This window comes from Thunnus thynnus, chromosome 20 (genome assembly GCF_963924715.1).
Source record: "Thunnus thynnus chromosome 20, fThuThy2.1, whole genome shotgun sequence".
NCBI classification, from domain to species: domain Eukaryota; kingdom Metazoa; phylum Chordata; class Actinopteri; order Scombriformes; family Scombridae; genus Thunnus; species Thunnus thynnus.
This window is the reverse complement of record NC_089536.1, coordinates 16,560,195-16,581,063: the sequence shown is the minus strand read 5'-3', so window position 1 is coordinate 16,581,063 and position 20,869 is coordinate 16,560,195. Positions and strand designations below refer to the sequence as shown.

General features: G+C 40.9%; 1 protein-coding gene across 3 annotated transcripts in view; it reads right to left on the bottom strand.

Moving 5' to 3' along the window:
• ankfn1b (ankyrin repeat and fibronectin type III domain containing 1b) overlaps positions 1-20,869 on the bottom strand; it is a 143,857-nt gene that overhangs the window by 106,526 nt on the left and 16,462 nt on the right. For 2 of the 3 annotated variants that reach the window (XM_067576626.1, XM_067576627.1), the window contains exons 3-4: positions 6,359-6,540; positions 1,199-1,434 (exon numbers count right to left, since the gene is read on the bottom strand). In XM_067576626.1, coding sequence (XP_067432727.1) covers positions 1,199-1,434; positions 6,359-6,540 — 418 coding nt within the window. Of the gene's footprint in view, positions 1-1,198; positions 1,435-6,358; positions 6,541-15,377; positions 15,788-20,869 lie in introns of those variants that run through there. The other variant, XM_067576625.1, reaches the window with a different exon arrangement.

Genomic DNA, 20,869 nt, shown 5'->3' with positions numbered 1-20,869 from the left:
GCTGTTTTAACTACAAGTGTCTGAAGATTAGATCTCAAAAAGTAGTCTGTATCTTCCTTCCATCCAGCAGCATAACTGTCTGCTTCTATCACGCATTGATGTATACACACCTGAAGTTCTTACGCCAAACTATCCCCTACCTATGCTGGTGTCCTGTTGCACCTGTGACACCGGAGAATCAATTACAAAGCTCGGGCTGGTAATGAGGTCTCCAGTTACCTGATCCAATGACTAATGGACAATATAGAGGTCTTCAATCTTTAATGCATATTCTCAAAGCATACTGCCCTTCACTGCCCACCACAGATCCAATAAAACACACACTAGGCCTACTGAAAGTGAACTAAATATACAAACAAATTCAAATTAAAAAAATAGATTTCAATCTAAATAAACAGCCACAAGTAAGGCAATTATACTTTCCCAATTCAATAAAATACGGAGAACGAGGTCAGGGCCCGACAGATTTAGAAGCTGGAAACTAGCCAGCAGCTTTTGGTTGGAAAGCTCATAGCACTATTGAGGGTATTTTCATTGTTCAAACTTTATAGTTAGAATGATAAAAGTCCTGTGTAAATATTTATTTTAGTGTCATTAATGTTATCATCTTAATGTAGCAAAAAGTGTTGGTGCTTTCTCTATCTAGCATAAAAGTGTGACAGCTTTACAAATTACACTGCAAGAAACTGTACTCTGTTGTTGATGGATAAACATTTCTTGAATGCTGTGTTACGGACCAAAATGTTAATAGTCCACTTTGCTGCAATTATAGTAATTTCTGATGAAAAAAAAAATCTGAACTCTCCGTTTAAGGATACTCCCTCAGGATGGGAGGTTGGATTTATATGGTGAGGTGACATAAAATCAGATAATAGGTGCTGAGCTGCACAGCAGAAATAAGCTGATTCAAACTGTTAAAATAAATTTCAAGATAAAGGTAAGGAGGTAAGAGGTGAAAAATAAAGATCCCCCAAACACTTCTGTCTAAGCCAAAGCCAAAGGTGGCCCTGCACTATTTTGTCCTTATGTGTGTTTATGTGCTTGTGCCTGCACGGGTGAATGTGCAAGCATGTGTCAGAATGAATTCATTCTTTAGACCTGAGTGAAATGTGTGAAAAAATATGAAGAAAACAAAACCTGCAAATCTGTGCAAAAGACGACTCTATCTCAGTGAAAAATTGGAAATCATTCAACTTACAAATTTCCTCTTCAGCTTGCCCTTGCCACGGGTTGGCTTGCCCTCAACTGCAGTCCCTGGGCTGTAGTCCAAGCCCATGTCCAGGTGGTCATCCGCTGAGACGCTCTTGCGCAGGTAGGCAGCTCGTGCCCGAAAATGGGAAAAGGGTGACTGGGAGCGAGGGCGTACCTCAGTGCACCCGCCATGCTCGGGCTCATCTTCACCCTCCATGTCATCTTCCAAACGCCACAGCTCCCCTAGAAGGGGAAAAAAAAAAGGACAAATGACAAGATTAGGGTGCAGTCAGGAAGGATACAAGGGAGGAAGACAGATAAAAAAATGTAGAGGAGGAAAAGGAAGGGTTGTAAAAATAAAGTAAGACATGAGAACAAGACAGATTGGACAGATGAATATTTGTTTATACTAAGCAATAATTACAACTTCACCCCACAAATTGCAGGCTGTCATCCACTGATTGCTTCTATAAAGTATTCCCCTTATGTTATTAAGCTTCTTTTTTAATGTAAAATATTTTACAACCCAACATTATTCTCAGCCTGATTCCTTAACAACTTCATTATGATTCCATAACACTGGAGTGAAATTATGGCTCATATAAAACGAAGAGGAAGGAACAAATTTGCAGCAACGGTGGCGTTTTCCTCCAGCTATGACGTGATGGCTGAGCTCTCACAGTCACACAACACAAATGGATGTGTGCTGTCAGGACGTAGCTCAGCCGCGCTAATCACATCCGACTTCCATTGCTTTATATTTGATGTTCGTCAGGCATCCTGTCAGTGTCCAACGCCTGACTAACAGCACTCATAAAGCACTCACTGGTCTTTCAGTTACTTATAGGACCTGATGCATGCTGGGTAAGCTATTGCAAATCTGTCTGTCAAGGTGAAGGACAATATCAAATTATTCACAGTAAGGAAAAGAGATTTAAAGGCTCAATCAATCACTTCAAAATCACTTTTTTGAAGATGTAATTATGAAGCATGGAATCAAATAGCTAAAGGGTTTGAGTTATAGATAAAAAGATCCCATTTTGTGTATTAGCAGGCAATGTTCACCACATTCACCATCATTGTTTAGCGCGTTAACATACTTCTATTGGCTAATTGGTACTAAACACAGTACAGCTGAAGCTGATGGGAATATCAAATAAGAATTTTGATCTAAAGAGCCGCTGGAAATATAAAGGTCACCAAAGTAATTACAATAAATCTTGAGGGGGACAAGAATGTCTATACTAAATTGAACGGCAATCCATCTAATAACAGTCGAGACATTCGATTACAACCAGAAATGTCAACCTCAGGGTGTCGCTAGAGGAGAAGTCAGGGGATCACCAAAGTTTTACACAGTCTGGCCACAATGGATATCTGTACCAAAGTTCATGGTAATCCATCCGATAATCCTCGAGATACAGTATTTCACTAAAAATACAATATCTCAACATCATGGTGGTGATAGAGGAAAAGTCAGAGGATCACCAAAGTCAGTAGGGTTCCTCCTCTGGCTACTGTGAATGTCTGAACAAACTTTCATGGCAATCCGTTCAAAACTTGTTGAGATATTTCAATCTGGACCAAAGTCTAGCTAAAAGGTACAGCTAAAAAATATTACAGCTATTACAAAATTAAAAGATAAATCAATTCAATTAAATTTGAATTAAAGGTGTAAATCAATTTGAGCCTTATACCAGACACCGATTAACAACAGTAACGACTAAAGAAAAAGTGTCAAAAAGGTGTCAAGCCGCCAAAACATTTCATAAGCTTACCTTCTCAGTTTCTGAAACATCTGTCCAGTGTTTTGTCTAACATGTTTAGTTCAAGACAAATGTATATTAAACCTCTGAGTTGCTTTGTAATGACAGTCTTAATGAAATTCTGTTGGCAGTGACTGCTTTGGAGTGTGCTTACGAATGATCATCAGAGTGTGTAATATTACAGTAACAGTTCCTCTGTCTGAGCAGCAGCCAAAACACATCTGGCTTCCACGCTAATAACACTGCAACAAAATGACGGGGGAGCAACTCCTGATGCAAGCTCTGATGTGTGATTGTCAGTAATGAGGGATTTTGGTTAAATCTGTGAATGAAGTGTAGCTGGTTTATCAAAGAACTTGAATTTATAAAAAAAAAAAAAAAAAGTTGCAGGAAAGAGAGAGAGAAAGAGGGAGGTAGACAGAGAGAGAAAGAGGCTCAGCAGCATCATGGTCGATGACAGTGGTTGCTAAGCAACAAGGGGCCACGTGAGAGTTACGTCTCTCTCATTTGATATACAGAGCAGCAGCAGCAGTAGCAGGGCAAGGGGAATAAGGAAAACAGACAGACAGAGAGACAAAGACAAAGACAGACAATTAGACTCAGATCGGTCTGGGCATAAAATGGAAGCACTTGGGCTGAATAAACCAGACAGTGCTGTTAAGTTCAAGATCATTAGAAGCAAGACAGTAAAGATTTATTGGATTAGAGCAGTGAGGACTGGGGTTGACTCGAAGCTCTTCTGCCAAAGTGGGTTTATTGAGGAAATAACATTCTCATAGATCAAAGGAGAGAGACAGTAGGATTGTGAGATGTAGAGAGAGTTGGCGAGAGGGAGGGACAGAGAATGAGAAAGTCTCTTGCAGACGGAGTGCTTTCACTCTTCTTTCATGTGTCCTTCTTTCACTTGAGTTGATCAGCTTGAACCGCTGCAAGCTGTGTCGATAATGCATGTGTAATCAGGGAGGGAGCCCAATTACATGCTTAATATTAATTGAATCTTTAACAAATAAAGAAAAAGAAAGACAAATTTGCTCTCACAGTTTGGCACATAATAAAATGGCAATAGCATGCCCTTTGTGATAATTTATCTCTCACCTGCTCTTGGTGTGTTGGAATGGAAGCTGTCTTCTAAGTGTGCTTTTTTATGGGTTTTTTTCCAAGGTCAAAATAAAATTTAGGGCTGCCTGGTGTCTTAGCAGTTAGCGCTGTGGCCTCACAATAAGGTTTGAGTATGAATTGGGGGCCTTTTGAACCCAGATACATGTATTGTCAAGCAGAGGACGCATCCAGCTTTGGTTGAGATTTGTAGTGCTGCGAGTCAGCAAAAAAAAAGAGAGGTTGGAGCCAGAAAGAGAAAGCAATCAAGCAAAAAATCTGCAATAAAAAAAGGAGGGATCAGAAAAAGAGACTATAGCTATGTCAGCATCTTACTCCCCTTAAACCTATCCTGCCAACAACACTGTATAAATATATCTGCAAAATCAAAGCAGAGATATTTGCCTATAGGTGCTAAAGTACATGCATTGATAAGTGAGACTAGAACCCTGTCAATCTGTTCAAACCATTTTCCGGAGCTGTTTTAAAATGAACTGTTTTGTTTTATCGTATTGTGAAAACTCTGCACTTCCTCCAGTTGGTTTCTAAGTTGGTAACTCCTGCGTTTGCTGTCTCTTACCTGTGAATCCTGTGAGACCAAGTTATTTTTCCCTCTGATGTTTGCTGTTTCTTTTCTCTCTTTATGCATTTCTTTTCTCTCAAACGCTACGCAGAGGACAGAGTGCGGTTTCAGGAAGCGGAGGGTGCAGGGTGTGCTTGCCTCCTGCGCAAGTTTATCATGTTTTAAACATCACAAATAAGGATGATAACACAGCTGTTTCCCTTACCCCCCAAACATTTGAAATGTGCCAATTCTAATGCATCCGGTGGTGGCGGCGGGAATCTCTGATGAAGTTAAACGACGTCAATCAGCAGTGACAGACTACTGATGACTGTGTCTCTCTATTGGTGCAGGAGGACAGTTTAAGAATGTCTCTACAGCTGTGAGCTCTGATCTGATGACTGTTGGCTTCCTGACAGAGTCTGTCTATGTCTTGGATGCGGTGTTGAGGGTTGGAGGAAAGATTATTTTACAAATGACGCACTTTGGAAAAATGCAAGAGCAGCTAGAAGCAGAATCGACTGATGTTTAATTACCCACAGAGAAATTATGAATGCATGAAAACATTAAACACTTTATCTTAGTCATTTCTGCAACTGTATAAAAGCGAGCACAAGCATTTCATATACTTAAGAGACATTCAAATGAATACTGAACAAAGTCTTGCTCATAATTTCTGTTTTTGTTTTCATTAGTAGTTTAACGGATGTGTTAACTCAATCCTTCATTCAATATAATCTTAATTATTTTTTGGGTGTCTGGGAATCTTGGATTTCTATAGAAAAGCTCTGTATGATCTGTATAAATCAAAGACCTACTGTGGGGTTGCTTTTCACATAACATCTTCACCACCTATAAATGTTTTCATCCTTAAAAAACATCTCATCCGTCCTTAAGATGAAAGCTATCTCTGTCAGCAGGCTAAGGCTTCAGGATTCTCCACGACTCTTTTCCCTCTCAAGTAAAGGAATGGCGTTTGATTTAAAGGTGAGAGACAGAGAGGTAGGTAGAGGGGATATATCTGTCATGCACGCGCTCCTGCTGAGACAGCTAGCTGCTGTGTGCTCTCCATCAGGTGAAGCAAATATCAAAGGAGCATAGCAGCGTCTGTGGGAATTTGAAAGGTAGTGGAAACAACATTTTTGACGTATCTAAGAGGAATCAAAAGCGTAAGCTCTTGTGGCCTCTTCTTTTTTTGTATCCACAGCACGGCACACTTCTCTGATAGCCAACACTTTGACTCAATAATAAAGACAGTTTAAGAAGTAAACACATTATCGACTAAGAGATCAAAAAAACTGCAAAGTGTCACCCAGAAACCAAAGAGTGCTGATAAGAGCGAGACATATGTTTTATATGGTCACTTACAAGACATTTATGAAGACATGAAGTAATCATTAGTGAATCAATCTGCTGCTAAAGCTGAAGGGTCCCCAATTTCCCACAACACAGGTCAGACAGAAACAGCAATTTCAGTACGAAAATGAGTGTTTTGAGCTGCAATGCTGTTATTGTGTACTAGAGTGCATTTGGGAGATTTAGGGAGAATTTTCCCAGACTTTGCCATTGTCTGAAATATTATGTGAACAAATGAATAAATAAACAAAGGAGATGAAAGCTTCACACACGGATGCAATCTATTCTACATTGTCGCCTGCTGCCATTTTGGTAAACACACATTCCCTGAGCAATGATGACTGAAAAAATACTGTTTGGTAGTCAGCTTTATCCATTATGTCTTTACCTGCAGGAGGCAGAGTGCAGGCCTTTGGGTGGCTGGTGGCGGTGGATGGGTTCTTTCTGCGAGGAGGACTTCCACCGATGAGATCAGAGTGGTGGACCCTGGAGACCGTAGGGGACTGGGGGATGCTGGGTAGGGTGCGGGACTTAGCCAGTAGGGGTCTCTGCAGCTTCCTTTCCAGTGACCTGGTTGGACAGCACAAATAATCAATCAATAAATCAATCGATAAAACTGTCTCTGGTAACTACCTCTATCGGATTAAACTGAGCAGTTTGGTAACAAATATCCTCCCGTGTTTCATACATGGTCACATACCAATGTGTTTTGTTTATGGGATGTCTGCTGTTTGCATGCATGCTCATACATGTTTGATTTAAGTCACAATTACTAGTTTGTGGGGATTATGAATGATGGTTTTGCTATGAAGTGCTTGCTTTCTACTGCATCTAACAAAAAGATGCTATTGGTTGTATTATGGGAAATGTTGGATCCAGCGTTTTTGGAGCTTCCTCATGCTCGAGACTAAAAGTCAGTATATCTTGATCTCTGCAGCTTTGATTCTGACAATCTTTTTTCAATCTGTCCTTTGTAAGTCCCCAAAGTTTATGAAGGTGAAATGCTTAATTGCTGGAATGCTCCTTTAAACATCAGATCTGATGGTGTTATTGATGTTTTAATAAGACATATTTTACTAGTTTTTTATTAAAATGTATCTTTTTTTATCATTATTCCTTTTTCCTCACTTTTGTACATATCAGAACCCTTTTAAATTTTGTTTCTGCTGTGCATTTAAATAAATGTTTTAGATTTTTGGCTTATGTAACCCAGTGCTCACGCCAGGAGTGACTGATTATCTCAGTGATAAAATAACAGCTGTTCAGTAATGCTATCACTGACAGGCACAGAGCAAAAAGTAATACCAGCACATGTACGCAAACACCCATCCATACACACTCACTTGGACACTGATACACAGCATACTGTTAATGAGGAACAAGAGACCAGCTGTACTGATCAATAGTGAAATTACTTCCACCTCAGCATAATCAAGCCGGAGGCCATTTGGAACACAAGCAATAGAAATTGCTTTCTTTCATAGCACACACTTGCCAGTGGGAGACTAATCGATGGGCACAATCACAAGAGCGGCTTAATGGCAAATTGTTGACAAGACACAACACAGTCAAATAATTTGCAAATATCAATGAGATGTGATGTCCATGTTAGAAAGTTGTCAAGTGTTCACCATTAAGTACAATGTATAGAATATAATAAATAGATACTACAAGCCTTGTTTTACTGCAGTGTCATGTCACAGCCAAACTTTTTAATTAAGCAAAAGGTAACTGTTCAAACCTTTTTAGGCATGTCACTAAATGAGTGCACCACTAGACTGTTTTAATTATCTGAATTCCAGCATTACATTACGTTACAGATGTGATAATACAACATAAAATCATCCCTAAAATCTCTCTGTGTTACATATGATAGAACAGAGATACAGGTAAGACCTGGAAAAAACCTTGACAACACTGAGTCACTGCAGTGAATCCCCCTCCAAAGCCAGCTCTGATCAGCTTGATGTGATCAAATTCAATGAAACCCGGCCATAACAAAAGATGTCGGAGTCAGCCTGGCAGAAGTCCAAGATGTCTGACCTCCAGACTCTTGCGTGACAACTTTGGGTACAGAACACATGATCCCAGGATGAGAATCAGTCGAGGACATGCTAGGTGAGCTCCTCCGGGCTGATGTGTCCTTTTGTTTTCAGCGAGATGGGCTTTAACCTGCAATTTAAGGTAAGATTTGTTTGTGAAAATAAATGTGGGCTGATATGTCTGTGCATCTTTCAACCTTTCTCTTTCTCTTTATGTGCTGTTGTTTTCATTCTCTCACACGCCACATTTTCCTATTTGATTCACCCTGATCTCTAAGCACCCACCTTTTTTCAAAACCATACTTGACTAATAATTCCAAAGCCTACTTTCAGTGAGTTTACATCTATCTGAAATGCATTACAGAATCACGATTGCATAAAAATGTTGTACCAATGTGTGGCCAAAGTAGCCATAATACCAGCAACCTTGGCAATACAAATTCATGTATCATCCAATGAGCACAGTTCAACAAATACATCAATGTTCGCTGATGTAAGCCAGCCAAATATATATATCTAAGTATAGATCTAAGTATGGGATCATATCTAATCCATTAAATGCTTGATTTTACAATTAAATATTATGGACCATTAATTACATAATGAGAGAATCAGTCACTGCTGCATCATTCATTGTATCTGCATTGCATAAGGAAGAGTTGCCTTCGAGAAGCTTGACACTTGTATGCTTTTGTATGCCAGTTTTTAACGTTTCATTTTGCAGAGAAGTGCTCTTGAGTAAAGTTCTGAATGCATCTGTATTTGAGTGAAAAATTTCACCTCTCTTTTAACTCCCTTAGTTGTCTGGCTCAAGATGTATTTGCAGGCTCAGGGCTATTTATCACTAGGGAGCTATCAGGTAAACCGACAGCCAGCTCTAAGTCAGCACATTCACACAGGCTTAAGATGTAAAGTACTGACATCTGCCCACTGTCAGCTAGTAAAATACTCCCCTGATAGAGGAAGTGGGTGTTGCGGTTGTGAATATTTGACCTGAGATCAGAGAATCTTTGTGGATGTGATTCAAAGGTTGGACATTGAGCACTTGGAAAGGTGTGATGATGCTTTTGTATTTCTGAATATCAGAGGAAGAGCTGATAGTGACTGTCTACACACTAGCATGGCACACACACACACACACACACACACACTTAGATGGTCATAAATGGAAACAGGCAAGTCTCTCACTCCTCTGCAATCCATACTGACTTGCATGAAAAAGCGTTTGCCTAGAGCAAACACACATGAATACACACAGTCATTCTGCCATTCTGCATAAGATGAAATAACTCCAGGACCACTGGTAAACACAAGCACACACAAGCACACACATGTGCACAAACACAGTTGTTGGCCTCCTATCAGCACTTCATGATGACAAGACACTGGGCTGAACGGGCGGCCCAGGCCACTGACAATTTGGGCCTCACTCATCCTACAAACCTGTTGCTAAGCGACCCTGTCTACAAAAACAAGAGGAGAGGAGAGGAGAGGAGAGGAGAGGAGAGGAGAGGAGAGGAGAGGAGACACAGAGAAGGGGAGGAGAGGATAGGATAGGATAGGAGAGGAGAGGAGAGGCAGAGAAGGGGAGGAGAGGAGAGGAGAGGAGAGGAGAGGAGAGGAGAGGAGAGGAGAGGAGAGGAGAGGAATATTTTTGCTTCTCAGCAGCAATCTGCATTTCAACAAAAACAATTTGTTGCCCTGAGTTGTAAGCATCAAATGTAACACACATTTTCTGTTGCCAAATGTATTATCTCTGGTTCTGCAGTCAATGGAAACGACTGGCTTTCTTTGTTAGAGTCTGTCTGTTCCACAGTGTTATGTGTGAGAAAATAAATGACTAAGAATTTTGTAAAAATAGGAATGACAGACTTATGAGTAGGAAGAGGAGAGATGGCAAAAGAATTAATAGATGATGGGGTGATGGTGATATATTATGCACGCTATATGAGAAAGCTTTTTGGTTTCTTCTCTCTATCTCTTTCTGTACTTGATTGACAATGAAGAGAGCTTAGAAAACTTTGCAAAAGCTTCTTCTCTCTTTTTCGCTGCAGGCTAAAATACGCTTCGCTCTCGTGTTCCACAAGAACAGGTTTAAGCGCAACTGATGTATGAGTTGTATTAGTGACCTATTTTAATGCTAAAATTAGCACACATAACCCCTTGACTGAAGTAATTTCCCAATTCTGACACTAAAACCTATTTCTGCACAGATGAGTAGAGCCATGCGTGACGTGTTTCTACTCTCAACCTTTATTCAAGCTGCTGTGTAGGTTACCACATCATCATTAAGGCCTGACTAAAAGGGAATCTGTTTCCAGGGGCTTTATGAATGCTGTATGATGGTGAATGGCACGGGGTGCTTTGGTGAATGCAGCTACTATAGTGAGAGCTATCCATGGTGCTGAATCAACTTCTAACACAGACAGAGTACAGTGCACGCACATCTTCATACTCCTTTTTATACACATCGCCAAGCAGTTTTCATGAAAATTTTATTTTCTACAAAGGCAGAAGATTTTTGGTTCTGTGATTAAACCTTTTAAAGGTTTAACACAGAATGAAACAATTCAGACTAATGAGCACTACATGTCTTTTTTAAAAATGTTTTTCTAAATCCAATCTTAAACATCCTGTTCTAATACATCTGCACTAATGAATGTTCCATTCATTCATCTGTTAAACAAATGGTAACTCACTGCTTGGTATTGGTAGCCATTCATTAAATTTTATTCAGTATTAATGTGTTCTCACTGTGTTTGAATGTGTGGTATTGGGTTGTATCACCACAGTGATATTTCTTTTTTACTTCTGTTCTCATGTCTACCTTAATGCTTCTCTTGTCCTTCCTCCAAATGATTTCTTGCCATTTCCTTACATGTGTTTTTGCAAGCATTCTTTTTCTCTTGTATGATTCCCCCCCGCTACTCTCTTTCCCCTTTACTTTTAGGACATCACCATCTTAACTTAAGTGATTCTTGGATGTTCAGAAAGTTAACAGATAAAACTGACAGCAGCATTAATATCTCCTGGAGGTCAGAGGGGAGGGATTTTGAAATTCTCAGGAGGATGGGAGAAGCGGGACCCTCTGACCGCATGGAACAGAGGGATATGGACAGATTAACCTCTGTCTATATCTTTCATTGTTAAGTAGACATTGGTTGAGGAGTCACTAGACTGAATAGATTGAATGAAACTGCTTCAATCAGCTAAACTGACAAGCAGGAACAAAGGCCAGGCATTGCAGACTTGGACACTTATCCCTCTACATAATAATGGGCATTAAGTTGTTCATCACAGACTGATTTACCATCACTCATCATTCATTATGGACTGACCAAGTTGTCACCATTCATTAGGGCTGTATCCAAGAGAGGGCACATGGCACCCACCCTCTGCAAAACACTGCTAAAACTACTTTATGTCTCTTTTGGGGGTAAATCTGCATGTAGGGCTACAACTGATGATTATTTTCTCTTTTCTCTTGCTTTGTCCCAACTAACAGTTCACAACCCAAAGATATTCAGTTTACTGTCATAGAAGACTAAAGAACCCAGAAAATGATCATTTAAGAAGCTAGGTTGTTGAAAGCAAAGTTATAGAAAAATAGCCATCAAGATGACTCAATGGCAATGTTGTTGATATATCCTCTAACGTTATGATAGCACATAAGGTTGGAATGAGTGGATTTATTGTAACAAAGAAAACTGTTAAAAGGAGCTCAAGTTCTTAATAACAGATTAGAAATATCTCAATGAAATCTGGCATGAGAGGGACTTTGAAGTCTTCACAGCCAATGGAGCAGGCATATTGTACTGTATGAGCTCTTGGAAAATCTAAACTTAGAAGGAGGGTCATTAATTAGTCTCAGCAGAAGGTGACAGGTGATGCGGGCACTTGCTGCACAATGGTGAAATGTTGGAAAGAGGTGATTACTGAGGCCATGAACTGGGTCTCCACTCATTCACAATGCCTGACCATTGAGTGACAACAATCTTACACATACATACAATAGTATAGGCATCTTAATAAAAGATAAATCGCCATTTTGAACATATTGAAGTTCACTAGTGATAAGTGATGGAAGACCGTAAAACAGAGCATTACAGTAATCTAATCTAGAGGCTTGAGGCAGGGGGCAATCGGGAAGGAAAGTGAGTAGTTTATGATTGGATATGCCCAGAAAGGTGCCCTCTAAGTGTGCTATTTGATATCCATTGATGCAGACTAGGTCGAGAATATGACCTTGTTATGGGTAGGGAAGTCGACATGCTGGGAAAAGTTAAGGCAGTCAAGTAGATCAGTTTATTAGCACAAGTATCTGTAGGTTTGTCACTTAAAAGTGTGAGCAGTTCAGTTAGTTCAGAGAAGAACAGTGGGTTTGGCTTTGGTGGTCAGTAGTAGGGGTGTGCCATTTTGTATAAATCACGATAATGTCAGTATAATTTTCAACATGATTAAAAACAATTCATATTGTGATAATGGCTATATTCCGACTTACTGAAGTAATGACATAATACTGTTACGCACAGCAACAACAAACATGGCTGAAAAAGAAAGTAACATTGCTACCAGCAGGAGTTAGTTCCAAAACGGGGAGTAACCTCAGTAGTGTGGAAGTGATTTGGTTACAAAAGATCAGATGTACAACAAACCACGGTAATATGTAAGAAGTGCAAGAAGACTATAACAACAAAAGGCAATACAACAAACTTATTTCACTACCTCAGGCAGAAGCACCGGGTTGAGTACAATGAGAGCTAAAAATCCTGTGAGGTGTATTTTGTCACATGTCCAGAATATCATTATCATAGAAAAATACCCTGAAATATCGTGAGGGCTATATCGCCCACCCCTAGTCGGTAGATTGAAACAGCAACAACAGGAGTATTGCCGCACAGTTTAAGGGCTGGGCATTCAAATGAGGTTACATCTGGCACCGGAATTTCATAAACAGGAAACGCAGCACGGTGGGTGACTGCAAGACCACAACTGAGGCCAGTGTCCCTGGGTTTATGAATGTAATTGTAGCCAGGAGGAGATCACAGATTTGGGTTTCAAAAGTCATTTGGTTGGTGTCATTTTTCACTTAAAAATAAAAAGTCTAAAGATCTGTCTATGATAACATCACAAAGAAAGGTGCCCTTGTTGTTAATAGAGCATGTACTTGAATGGCCAATGCAGACTGATTCTAAAGGACGATTCCAAGGTAAAGGACTTCTTTACCTATGTATTTAATGAATACATAGGTAAAGAAGTCAGAATAGCACGTAAATATGAGAGTTTTCTGGCAACATTAACATTGAACTTTCTAGGCCTATTCCCAATTATTGTGGATAAGAATTGGTGAGGTGATATAGAGTTACATATGCCCAGGGAGGTGGTAGTAGGCGCTCCTAACCACAGAGGGGAGCTACAGTGTGTTTGTAGGGGAGGGACAGAGATAATCAGGTTGAGGGAGAGTTCAAAACTGTGTAGAATAAATAAAGAATAATTGTCAGTTAAAGTGTGTGAACCTAAGCCATTGGGGTGGATGCCACCATGACAGAAGAAGCCTTGGGCATGTGCAGAGATTAAAATTGTCAATAAAAGCTACATTGCGGGCTGTACAGGTTGACTGCAGCCAGATGTGGAGGCTAAGAGTGCGGTTAAAACGACCCAAGCTGCGGTTGAGTGGAGGGATGGGACCGGAGATAAAGATCCCTTTACCGTGGACCTTGATGGAGTCAAGGAGTTTGCTGAAGTCATGTTTGATGGGAGGAGATGGAGGAACATAGGAAGGGGGTGTCTTGTGAGAAAGAGACAGTGAGTGGGAGAGACAGAGACAAAGAGACTGTGGGGATGAGAGAGATGCTGGATTTGTAATAGCAGAGAATCTGAGAGCTTTTTTTTGGATCAGACGTCCACCCACGTTAACACTTCTGCTGTGATATGGGATTTGATGGACATTATTTCAAAGTCTAGAGTCGTGGTAGTGTGGTGGGAGATTTTTATATTGGCGTTTGGATTTTTACTTTCATCTTGGTTATATAATTCAGCATGAGCTTACAAGCAATTCGAACTGGGATTCCTGTTTCAGTTTCCTGTTTTTATTTTTGAAAGTACAGCAAACTGAGAAACACAGGACTCTAAACTTTTTTTTTAGTGATCCTAATTTTAAGATCCATACTCTAATTGCACTACTAAAGCAAAAGAATGTTAGAACTTAGCAACTTAACCACGCAAATTAAGTTCCCAGGTTGTGAACGGCTTCTGTGGGACACAAAATCTGTGTGACACTCCAGGTATAATAACAACAAAATCACAGAGGAAAATTCGATTAGACATCTTTAATATACTGTATGTCTCCTTGCACAGATCTTTTCAGGGATGACAGTGAATTTGGAATATGTGTTCAAGAGGAGATTAAACGTGTTGCCACACACACACTTCAATAGTAATTTCAACTGTAGCTACTTGGGGTGGTGATCAAATTGACTGTAGACAAGTGGGCTTGCAGAATAAAAGTTGCTTGTTCAAACTGCTTTTTTGTCTGGAAAATATCCAATGTGAAACCTTAGTGATAAATATTCTTCCATCTTCACCAACACTGTCTGTCAATTTGGCCTCGAGCAAGGCACTTTACACCCAAATTGTGTGCTGGAGCCACTCAGCAGCCAACAATGAGAAAGCTCCCACTGTGAATGTGTGGCATAGTATGATATATGTGACAGGATGCTGCTGTGCAGTGAGTAGACGTTGCCCTGAAAAAGCTCTTTCTCCCTTGTCTGTCTCTCCTTCTCCTTTATATGCAGTATATCAACTTTATCCTCTCTATTTCTATCTATAGAAAAACCTTGGTATTCAACTGCACGTCAGTGGGAAGAATCCATAGTAGCCAGCACCATGCCTGATAGCACACATCCCCTGCACCTCCACACTTACATAACACAATGCCTGATCTCACACGCGTACAGACATGATTACACATGCACATGTGTACAAACACCTGTATGCTTGACAGTCCTGCCTGTGTGCAGATACAGATAAATGCACCGATAAATTGACATTTTTAAACAGTATTAACTTATTTAAGCATGCCTTCTTATTCAGCTTGCCACTCTGTGGTATATACATACTATATTCTTAATATATATTTAATGAGTAAATATGATTAAATCATTAAATTCTGACAAACACAGAGAGACACTGTGTGTGGATGAGTTACAATGATTATACAGCAATGATACCATAATCATCTCAAGATGCACACACAGAAAAAAACGTGATAGTGTATGTTTACAGGCATACAGATAAATGCATGGTGTACAATGTACCCATGTAGCCTGGCATACCAATGCACAGACACACACACAGACAGGTTACCTGGCCTCTGCCACAGTGCAGCAGTAACTGCCACTCCGCCGTGAGCTCCTGCCCACCCGCAGCTCCTCTCGAGACTTACGCCGATTAAAGTAGTCTGTGAGTTTCCCAAAACTCGCCATCTTTCCTCTGTCTGCTCACCTCCACCTCCCTCTCTCCTTTTGCCTTCTTTCCCTTTGATCCGTAAAAAAAAAAAAAAATGTTTCCTGTCCTGTTCTGCAAAGCTGGTTGGCAGCTGGCTTACTGTCTGCCTCACTCTACTTCTACCTGGATTCAGCAGCACGGCTCGGCGTCAGCCGCAGGTCCGAGTCTCCCTGTGCTCCCACATCCTCTTGTGCAAAGCACTTAATGTGCAGAAGAAAGAGCCAAACCTTGCTCTGCCTTTCCCTGCCTCTCTCCCCCTCTTTCGATCGTTTGCTATTGCGCGCACACTGACTCTCTCAAAATAGTAACGTTTGTAACTGCCAATCGACACAGCAGGAGCAGTGCCCCCCCACTGGGGAGCAAACAAGAAGGAGGAGTGAGAGAGAGAGAGAGAGAGAGAGAGAGAGAGAGAGAGAGGGAGGTGGTGGCTCAGTGTTGGTCCTCTTGTATGCTGGAGAAAGCAGAGCTGGTGGGAGAGTATGAGCTGCTATGATGCTTGTACGTAAGCCCACCCCCCTCTTTCTCTCTTTATGTCTCTCTCTGTTTTGTTAACGCATAATGTCTGTGTTGCTCTCTCTCTCTCTCTCTCTCTCTCATGCATGAATTCTTTCACAGAATCGTTCGACTCCCGGTGAGCACACACGCAACCTTCGATCAAAGCTGGAGAGCAGGTGGCTTTATGTGTGTCTTTCTCTTCTTTTCCTCCCTCCTCTCTCTCTCTCTGTCTCACACACACATACACACACACACACACACACACACACAGACATACATTCAACCTGAAGTGCACCTGCTCCACGATCACAACTTTCTCATGTGTTTATTTTTGTGTACAGCAATAAACAGTATCTCCCTGAAGCTCTTATTTCATCAATAATGAAAAACAACTGCGGTTCAGTCAGGATGACCAGCTGGTGGCCCCTTGTATTTATCTGAGGGAACTCCAAATGCAAAGGATGATGGGAGGGAGAATGGGGGCATCAAGGGAACGAGGGAAAGACAGAAAGGAAGTATAGGGAGGAGGGAAGAGGGAGGGCTCTTTGTGAAGAGCTCATTAGTGAGTGAGTGAGTGTGTGTGTCGCACCCACACATCCAGACACCATACATACAGGCATTCCTCCGTCTATTCGCTGTCTGGTTCTCAGTGTGTTTTTCATCTATTTCAGAATAGGTGACGATGTCCTTCTTCTCTCCTTCTTTCTCTCTTTTTCTGCTTTCACTGTCAAAATCTCTCAGTTACATCCTCCATCTTTTCTTTTTCCCTTTCATCCGCCTCCCTCCATATGCCTCCCTTTTCTATATCATGTCTATCTCTCTCTTTCCACCTCTCTCTTTCCTTCCTCTATTTCCTCTTTTCAAACAGCAAGAGGCTCGCTTCTAAATTATCTGACATAAAGTACATCATGCTGACATGAGAAGGCACACATCAAAGCCCAAGTGTGAAATGTAAGTATACTATATATGTATGCACTCACAGTTGCAACAGGCTTCCAGCCAGGACCTGCACCTCAAGAAATAATACAACCCCCTACTGTAGTTTTCCTCTCATGTTTGCCATTTTTATTTTTGTTGACAATAAAATACAGCGATGGTGAACATCTCCAGGTTCAGTAATTATTTCAGGACTAATATGGGACACAGCTGGGCTTTTATAGAAATGATCATGTACAATTACTGGCCGGCTCGCATCCACTTTATCAGGAGGAGGAGGAGGAGATCAAGATCAGCAGAGCTGGGTTTACTCAGATCAATAGCAATCAAAGATATTACCATCACATCAAACACATGCAAAGCATGTGGGATGGAACCCATAAGTCAATGAGCACACAAGGTTGAAATTTTTCCAGCTCAAATGCAATGTTGAGACTAACAGTTTCTGAGAGAAAGAGCTCATCTTGCACTTGAAGCAGAGAATAAATGTAGCACGATTTGACATTACTCATTGGGAAAATATATATGCCTCCAGGCTGTGTGTGAAAGGCAGCTACACTGAAGACACATTCAACAAGAAAAAAATGACCAAAATGCACTACATCCAAAACACAAAGTATTTGGAGAAGACACACGTGACCAAATGCTAAAGATACCTGACAAATGTTAGAATCATACTCCTGCATGTGCTGTCTGTGATTATTTCAGGACACATTGCAGGACACACCAGTAACCATAAGATACAGTGTTGACAGGTTAAAAAGAAGAATTGTTCTTAACATCCAGACTACTAATCAAGATGTAACTACACTGCCAATACAAAACATATTCCATTTCTATTAAACGTTGCATGAAAATCAGAAAAGAATTCCAAACAATGCATGTAAGGGAATTTGTACAGTAGCACTGGTGCAGAGATTAAGATTTTGACATTTACAGGCTCTGTGTCTGTGTGTCAGTGTGTGTGTGTGTGTGTGTGTGTTCTGCTTCTGTTTGCTGCGCTGTTACCCCACACTGCAGTTAATGTTGTGTGAAAGGTGTGGGCTGTGTGAGCTTTGCAGGTATGTGCTCCAGCTTATTGATCGCCCCCTTTCCTCCTTCACAATCAAAATTCTCTTCATCCCCTCCCTTTCTGTCATGATTTGCACTATACCCCTCCCCCGACTGCTTATTGATCTGAGAAGCAGCATGGTCTGACTTTATTGCCCAGGAGGAATAGTAATATTTTGAGTCCTAGTCCGTGAACGGGAGAAAGCCGACAAAGAAAGACAGAGAATACTAAAGAAACAGAGACAAATGAAATGAGTGTAATATTACTATAATGTAACCCTTAAAGCCTCTGCATTGCTCACCCATGCAGACGCAAGAACATGTCTATAATTCTCCAATAAATCTGCAGCGCTAGTAGGTTCAAATGCTATTTGAATACTTCTACAAATCTTGTAATAATCATCAGTGTTTCCCCTATAATAGCAACGAGAACCCCCGCCAGGCCAAAAAATATTTTTTTATATGCCAAAAATAACGCCAAATATCCATTTATTCGGAAACCAATAGCGTTTGGGAGCCTCTGAGCAGCGCTGTTTCGAATCGCAAGTCAACGTCTGTGTTGTTGCCTGGGAAACTACAGGTAGCGTAGCTCCTTTTAAGGAATAGGGCAGTGCATAAGCAAGTGAGTGGTTAAGCGAGAGAGCAAACGTCAGAAAAGTGACGGTGAACGTGAGCAGAGCAGAGGAAAAGGATAGCAGTAAAAGGTCGTATTCAGACCAAATCAAGCGGTACGGCGTTCAGCCGCAGGGTCGAGTGGAGGTGTGTGGGGGTGTGGGCGTGTTTATTTGTCCTCCGGAACGTAACCGCTGTGAAACAATCAGAGAATAACTTTTTTTGATCTGATTCATCGGCATTCTCGCTACCAGCGCTCCCTCTCTTCATTCACTCTCTAGCTCGCTCAACCACTGCTGCTCTCTCTCTCTCTCACACACTCTCTCTCTCTCTTGCTGTTGCTCTCTCTCTCTTTCTCTCGTCTTTTTTTACACTACAGACTACAGTGTGTCAGATAATAAATGCTGTAGCTTGGGGGTTAGCTCCGAAGTTAGCAACAATGGGTTAGCCTAACCTGACGACGCTAAAAAGAAATAGAAATGCTAATCACACCCCCCCCCTGCCAGGCAAAACCACGCAACGTAGGGGAAACACTGAACCCTTGTATAAAAAGTCTTACCTTTTCCAGAGAAAAACAAAACTGTGGTTTCCTGCTTTTAATAGCTGTCGAGACAGAGAAACACAAAGATTGAGTTTAGAGTCAGAGTGATAGAGCGAGATGGAGCTCAGAGGATTGAGAGAGATGCAGTGAAAGACAGTGAATCTTGGGGAAGAAAAAAGGATATTGCAGCAATGGAGCGAACACCAAGCCTCTGCGGGGAATTTACCACCACAGTGAGGAAGAGCTGAGCTCAAGCTATTGACAGCTCTGGTTCCTTTTTGCCTTTAGTCTGCATTTGGCTCTAAAATGGTTTTGGCTGATGAATAAATCATATGCAGCTATTTTTCCAAGGCTATTTTCATTCAACATAAAACCACACTCACTTTGGCAATATCCATTAGGGAGCACAATACTTGGCTTGAGAAAGTTGTTTCCACTGTGAACAGTCACTACTTTAAATTGTAAATGCTAAATAATTCAATCATAATTTAGAGTTACATAAATTATTATTCATGACTTATTTATCAACCATCAAAACACAAACAAAAGTAGCTCATTTCATTCAGGTGTTAGGCCACCTGGGGATTGATACAACAATTAGATTTTCATTTCACAAATAATAAGCTATTACAATAAACAGGTGAGGCAGACACGTGTCCCGATAGAAAAGAACTTTCACAAAACAGAAACTGCCGGTGCAAAACATGAATGTTTACTGGCATTCAACACATTGAAGATTGAATAATATGCATGTTTACCCACCACTATACAAAAACAACATCAGGCCCATTGCATGAGTTGGCGTTCCATAACTTTTGTGTGAGCGTGTTTCTATGCTCATGTGCACTAAAGCTTGACTGATAAACCAATATTATTGGGTCATATTAGCTTATCAAAGAATATTGTGTATATGTCAACCAATATGTAACAAAAAATTGCTGCACAGATAGTAAGACCCGGCATTAAGGGTGGGCCCTGGGGGGCCAGGCCTGTCCATCCAGGATTTTAACCCTCCCAGGAGAAATCAGCATCAACACTGTTTGAATGCACAGGCTTACTGTGCTCAAGCCCCAGGCTCGACAATGTGAAAGGACCCATAAGCCTCTGGGAAAAAAATAAAATAAAATTCACAGGGAGGGGAAAAAAAACCTGCCTTGTGTCTGGACTTAGGGTAAAGTGAGACATCTGTCCTCATGTTTAGTATCTCTGCTCCGAAACCGTAACCAGAAGTGCAGTGTTTATTGTTGTTGCTGTGCTTGCTTCCATTTGTCACTTTTACACTTTTAGTTTCACTCTTTTTTAATCTTTCTGTCATCTCTTTCTGTTTCTAAGAAGTTTGAGCAGGAAGTTTGAAAGCGGCTAGCCGAGGTTAGCATATCGAGGCATACTATCAAAACAAGTTAAATTAAAACAGAATCATGTTTCCTCCTCCTGACTTTGCCACATGTAAAACAAGGAGGCAAAGGGCTCGCTTTCATCTGTTAGTGTGTGTATGTGTGTGTGTCTATGTGTGTGCGTGTGATGATTATATATAAACTGCAGTCATGAGTGACTGTTGGTGCACTATTGTCTATTCTATGCAAATAAAGCTTGACTGATATTTGTGCAGGGTGGACGGGGCAATAATTGAGTAGTGAAGGTGCTGGGGGTCTACCCCCCTCCCCTTGAGGTGGGGGTGGTGCCGCAATTTGGGGTGCCTGCCCATAAAAACTAAATG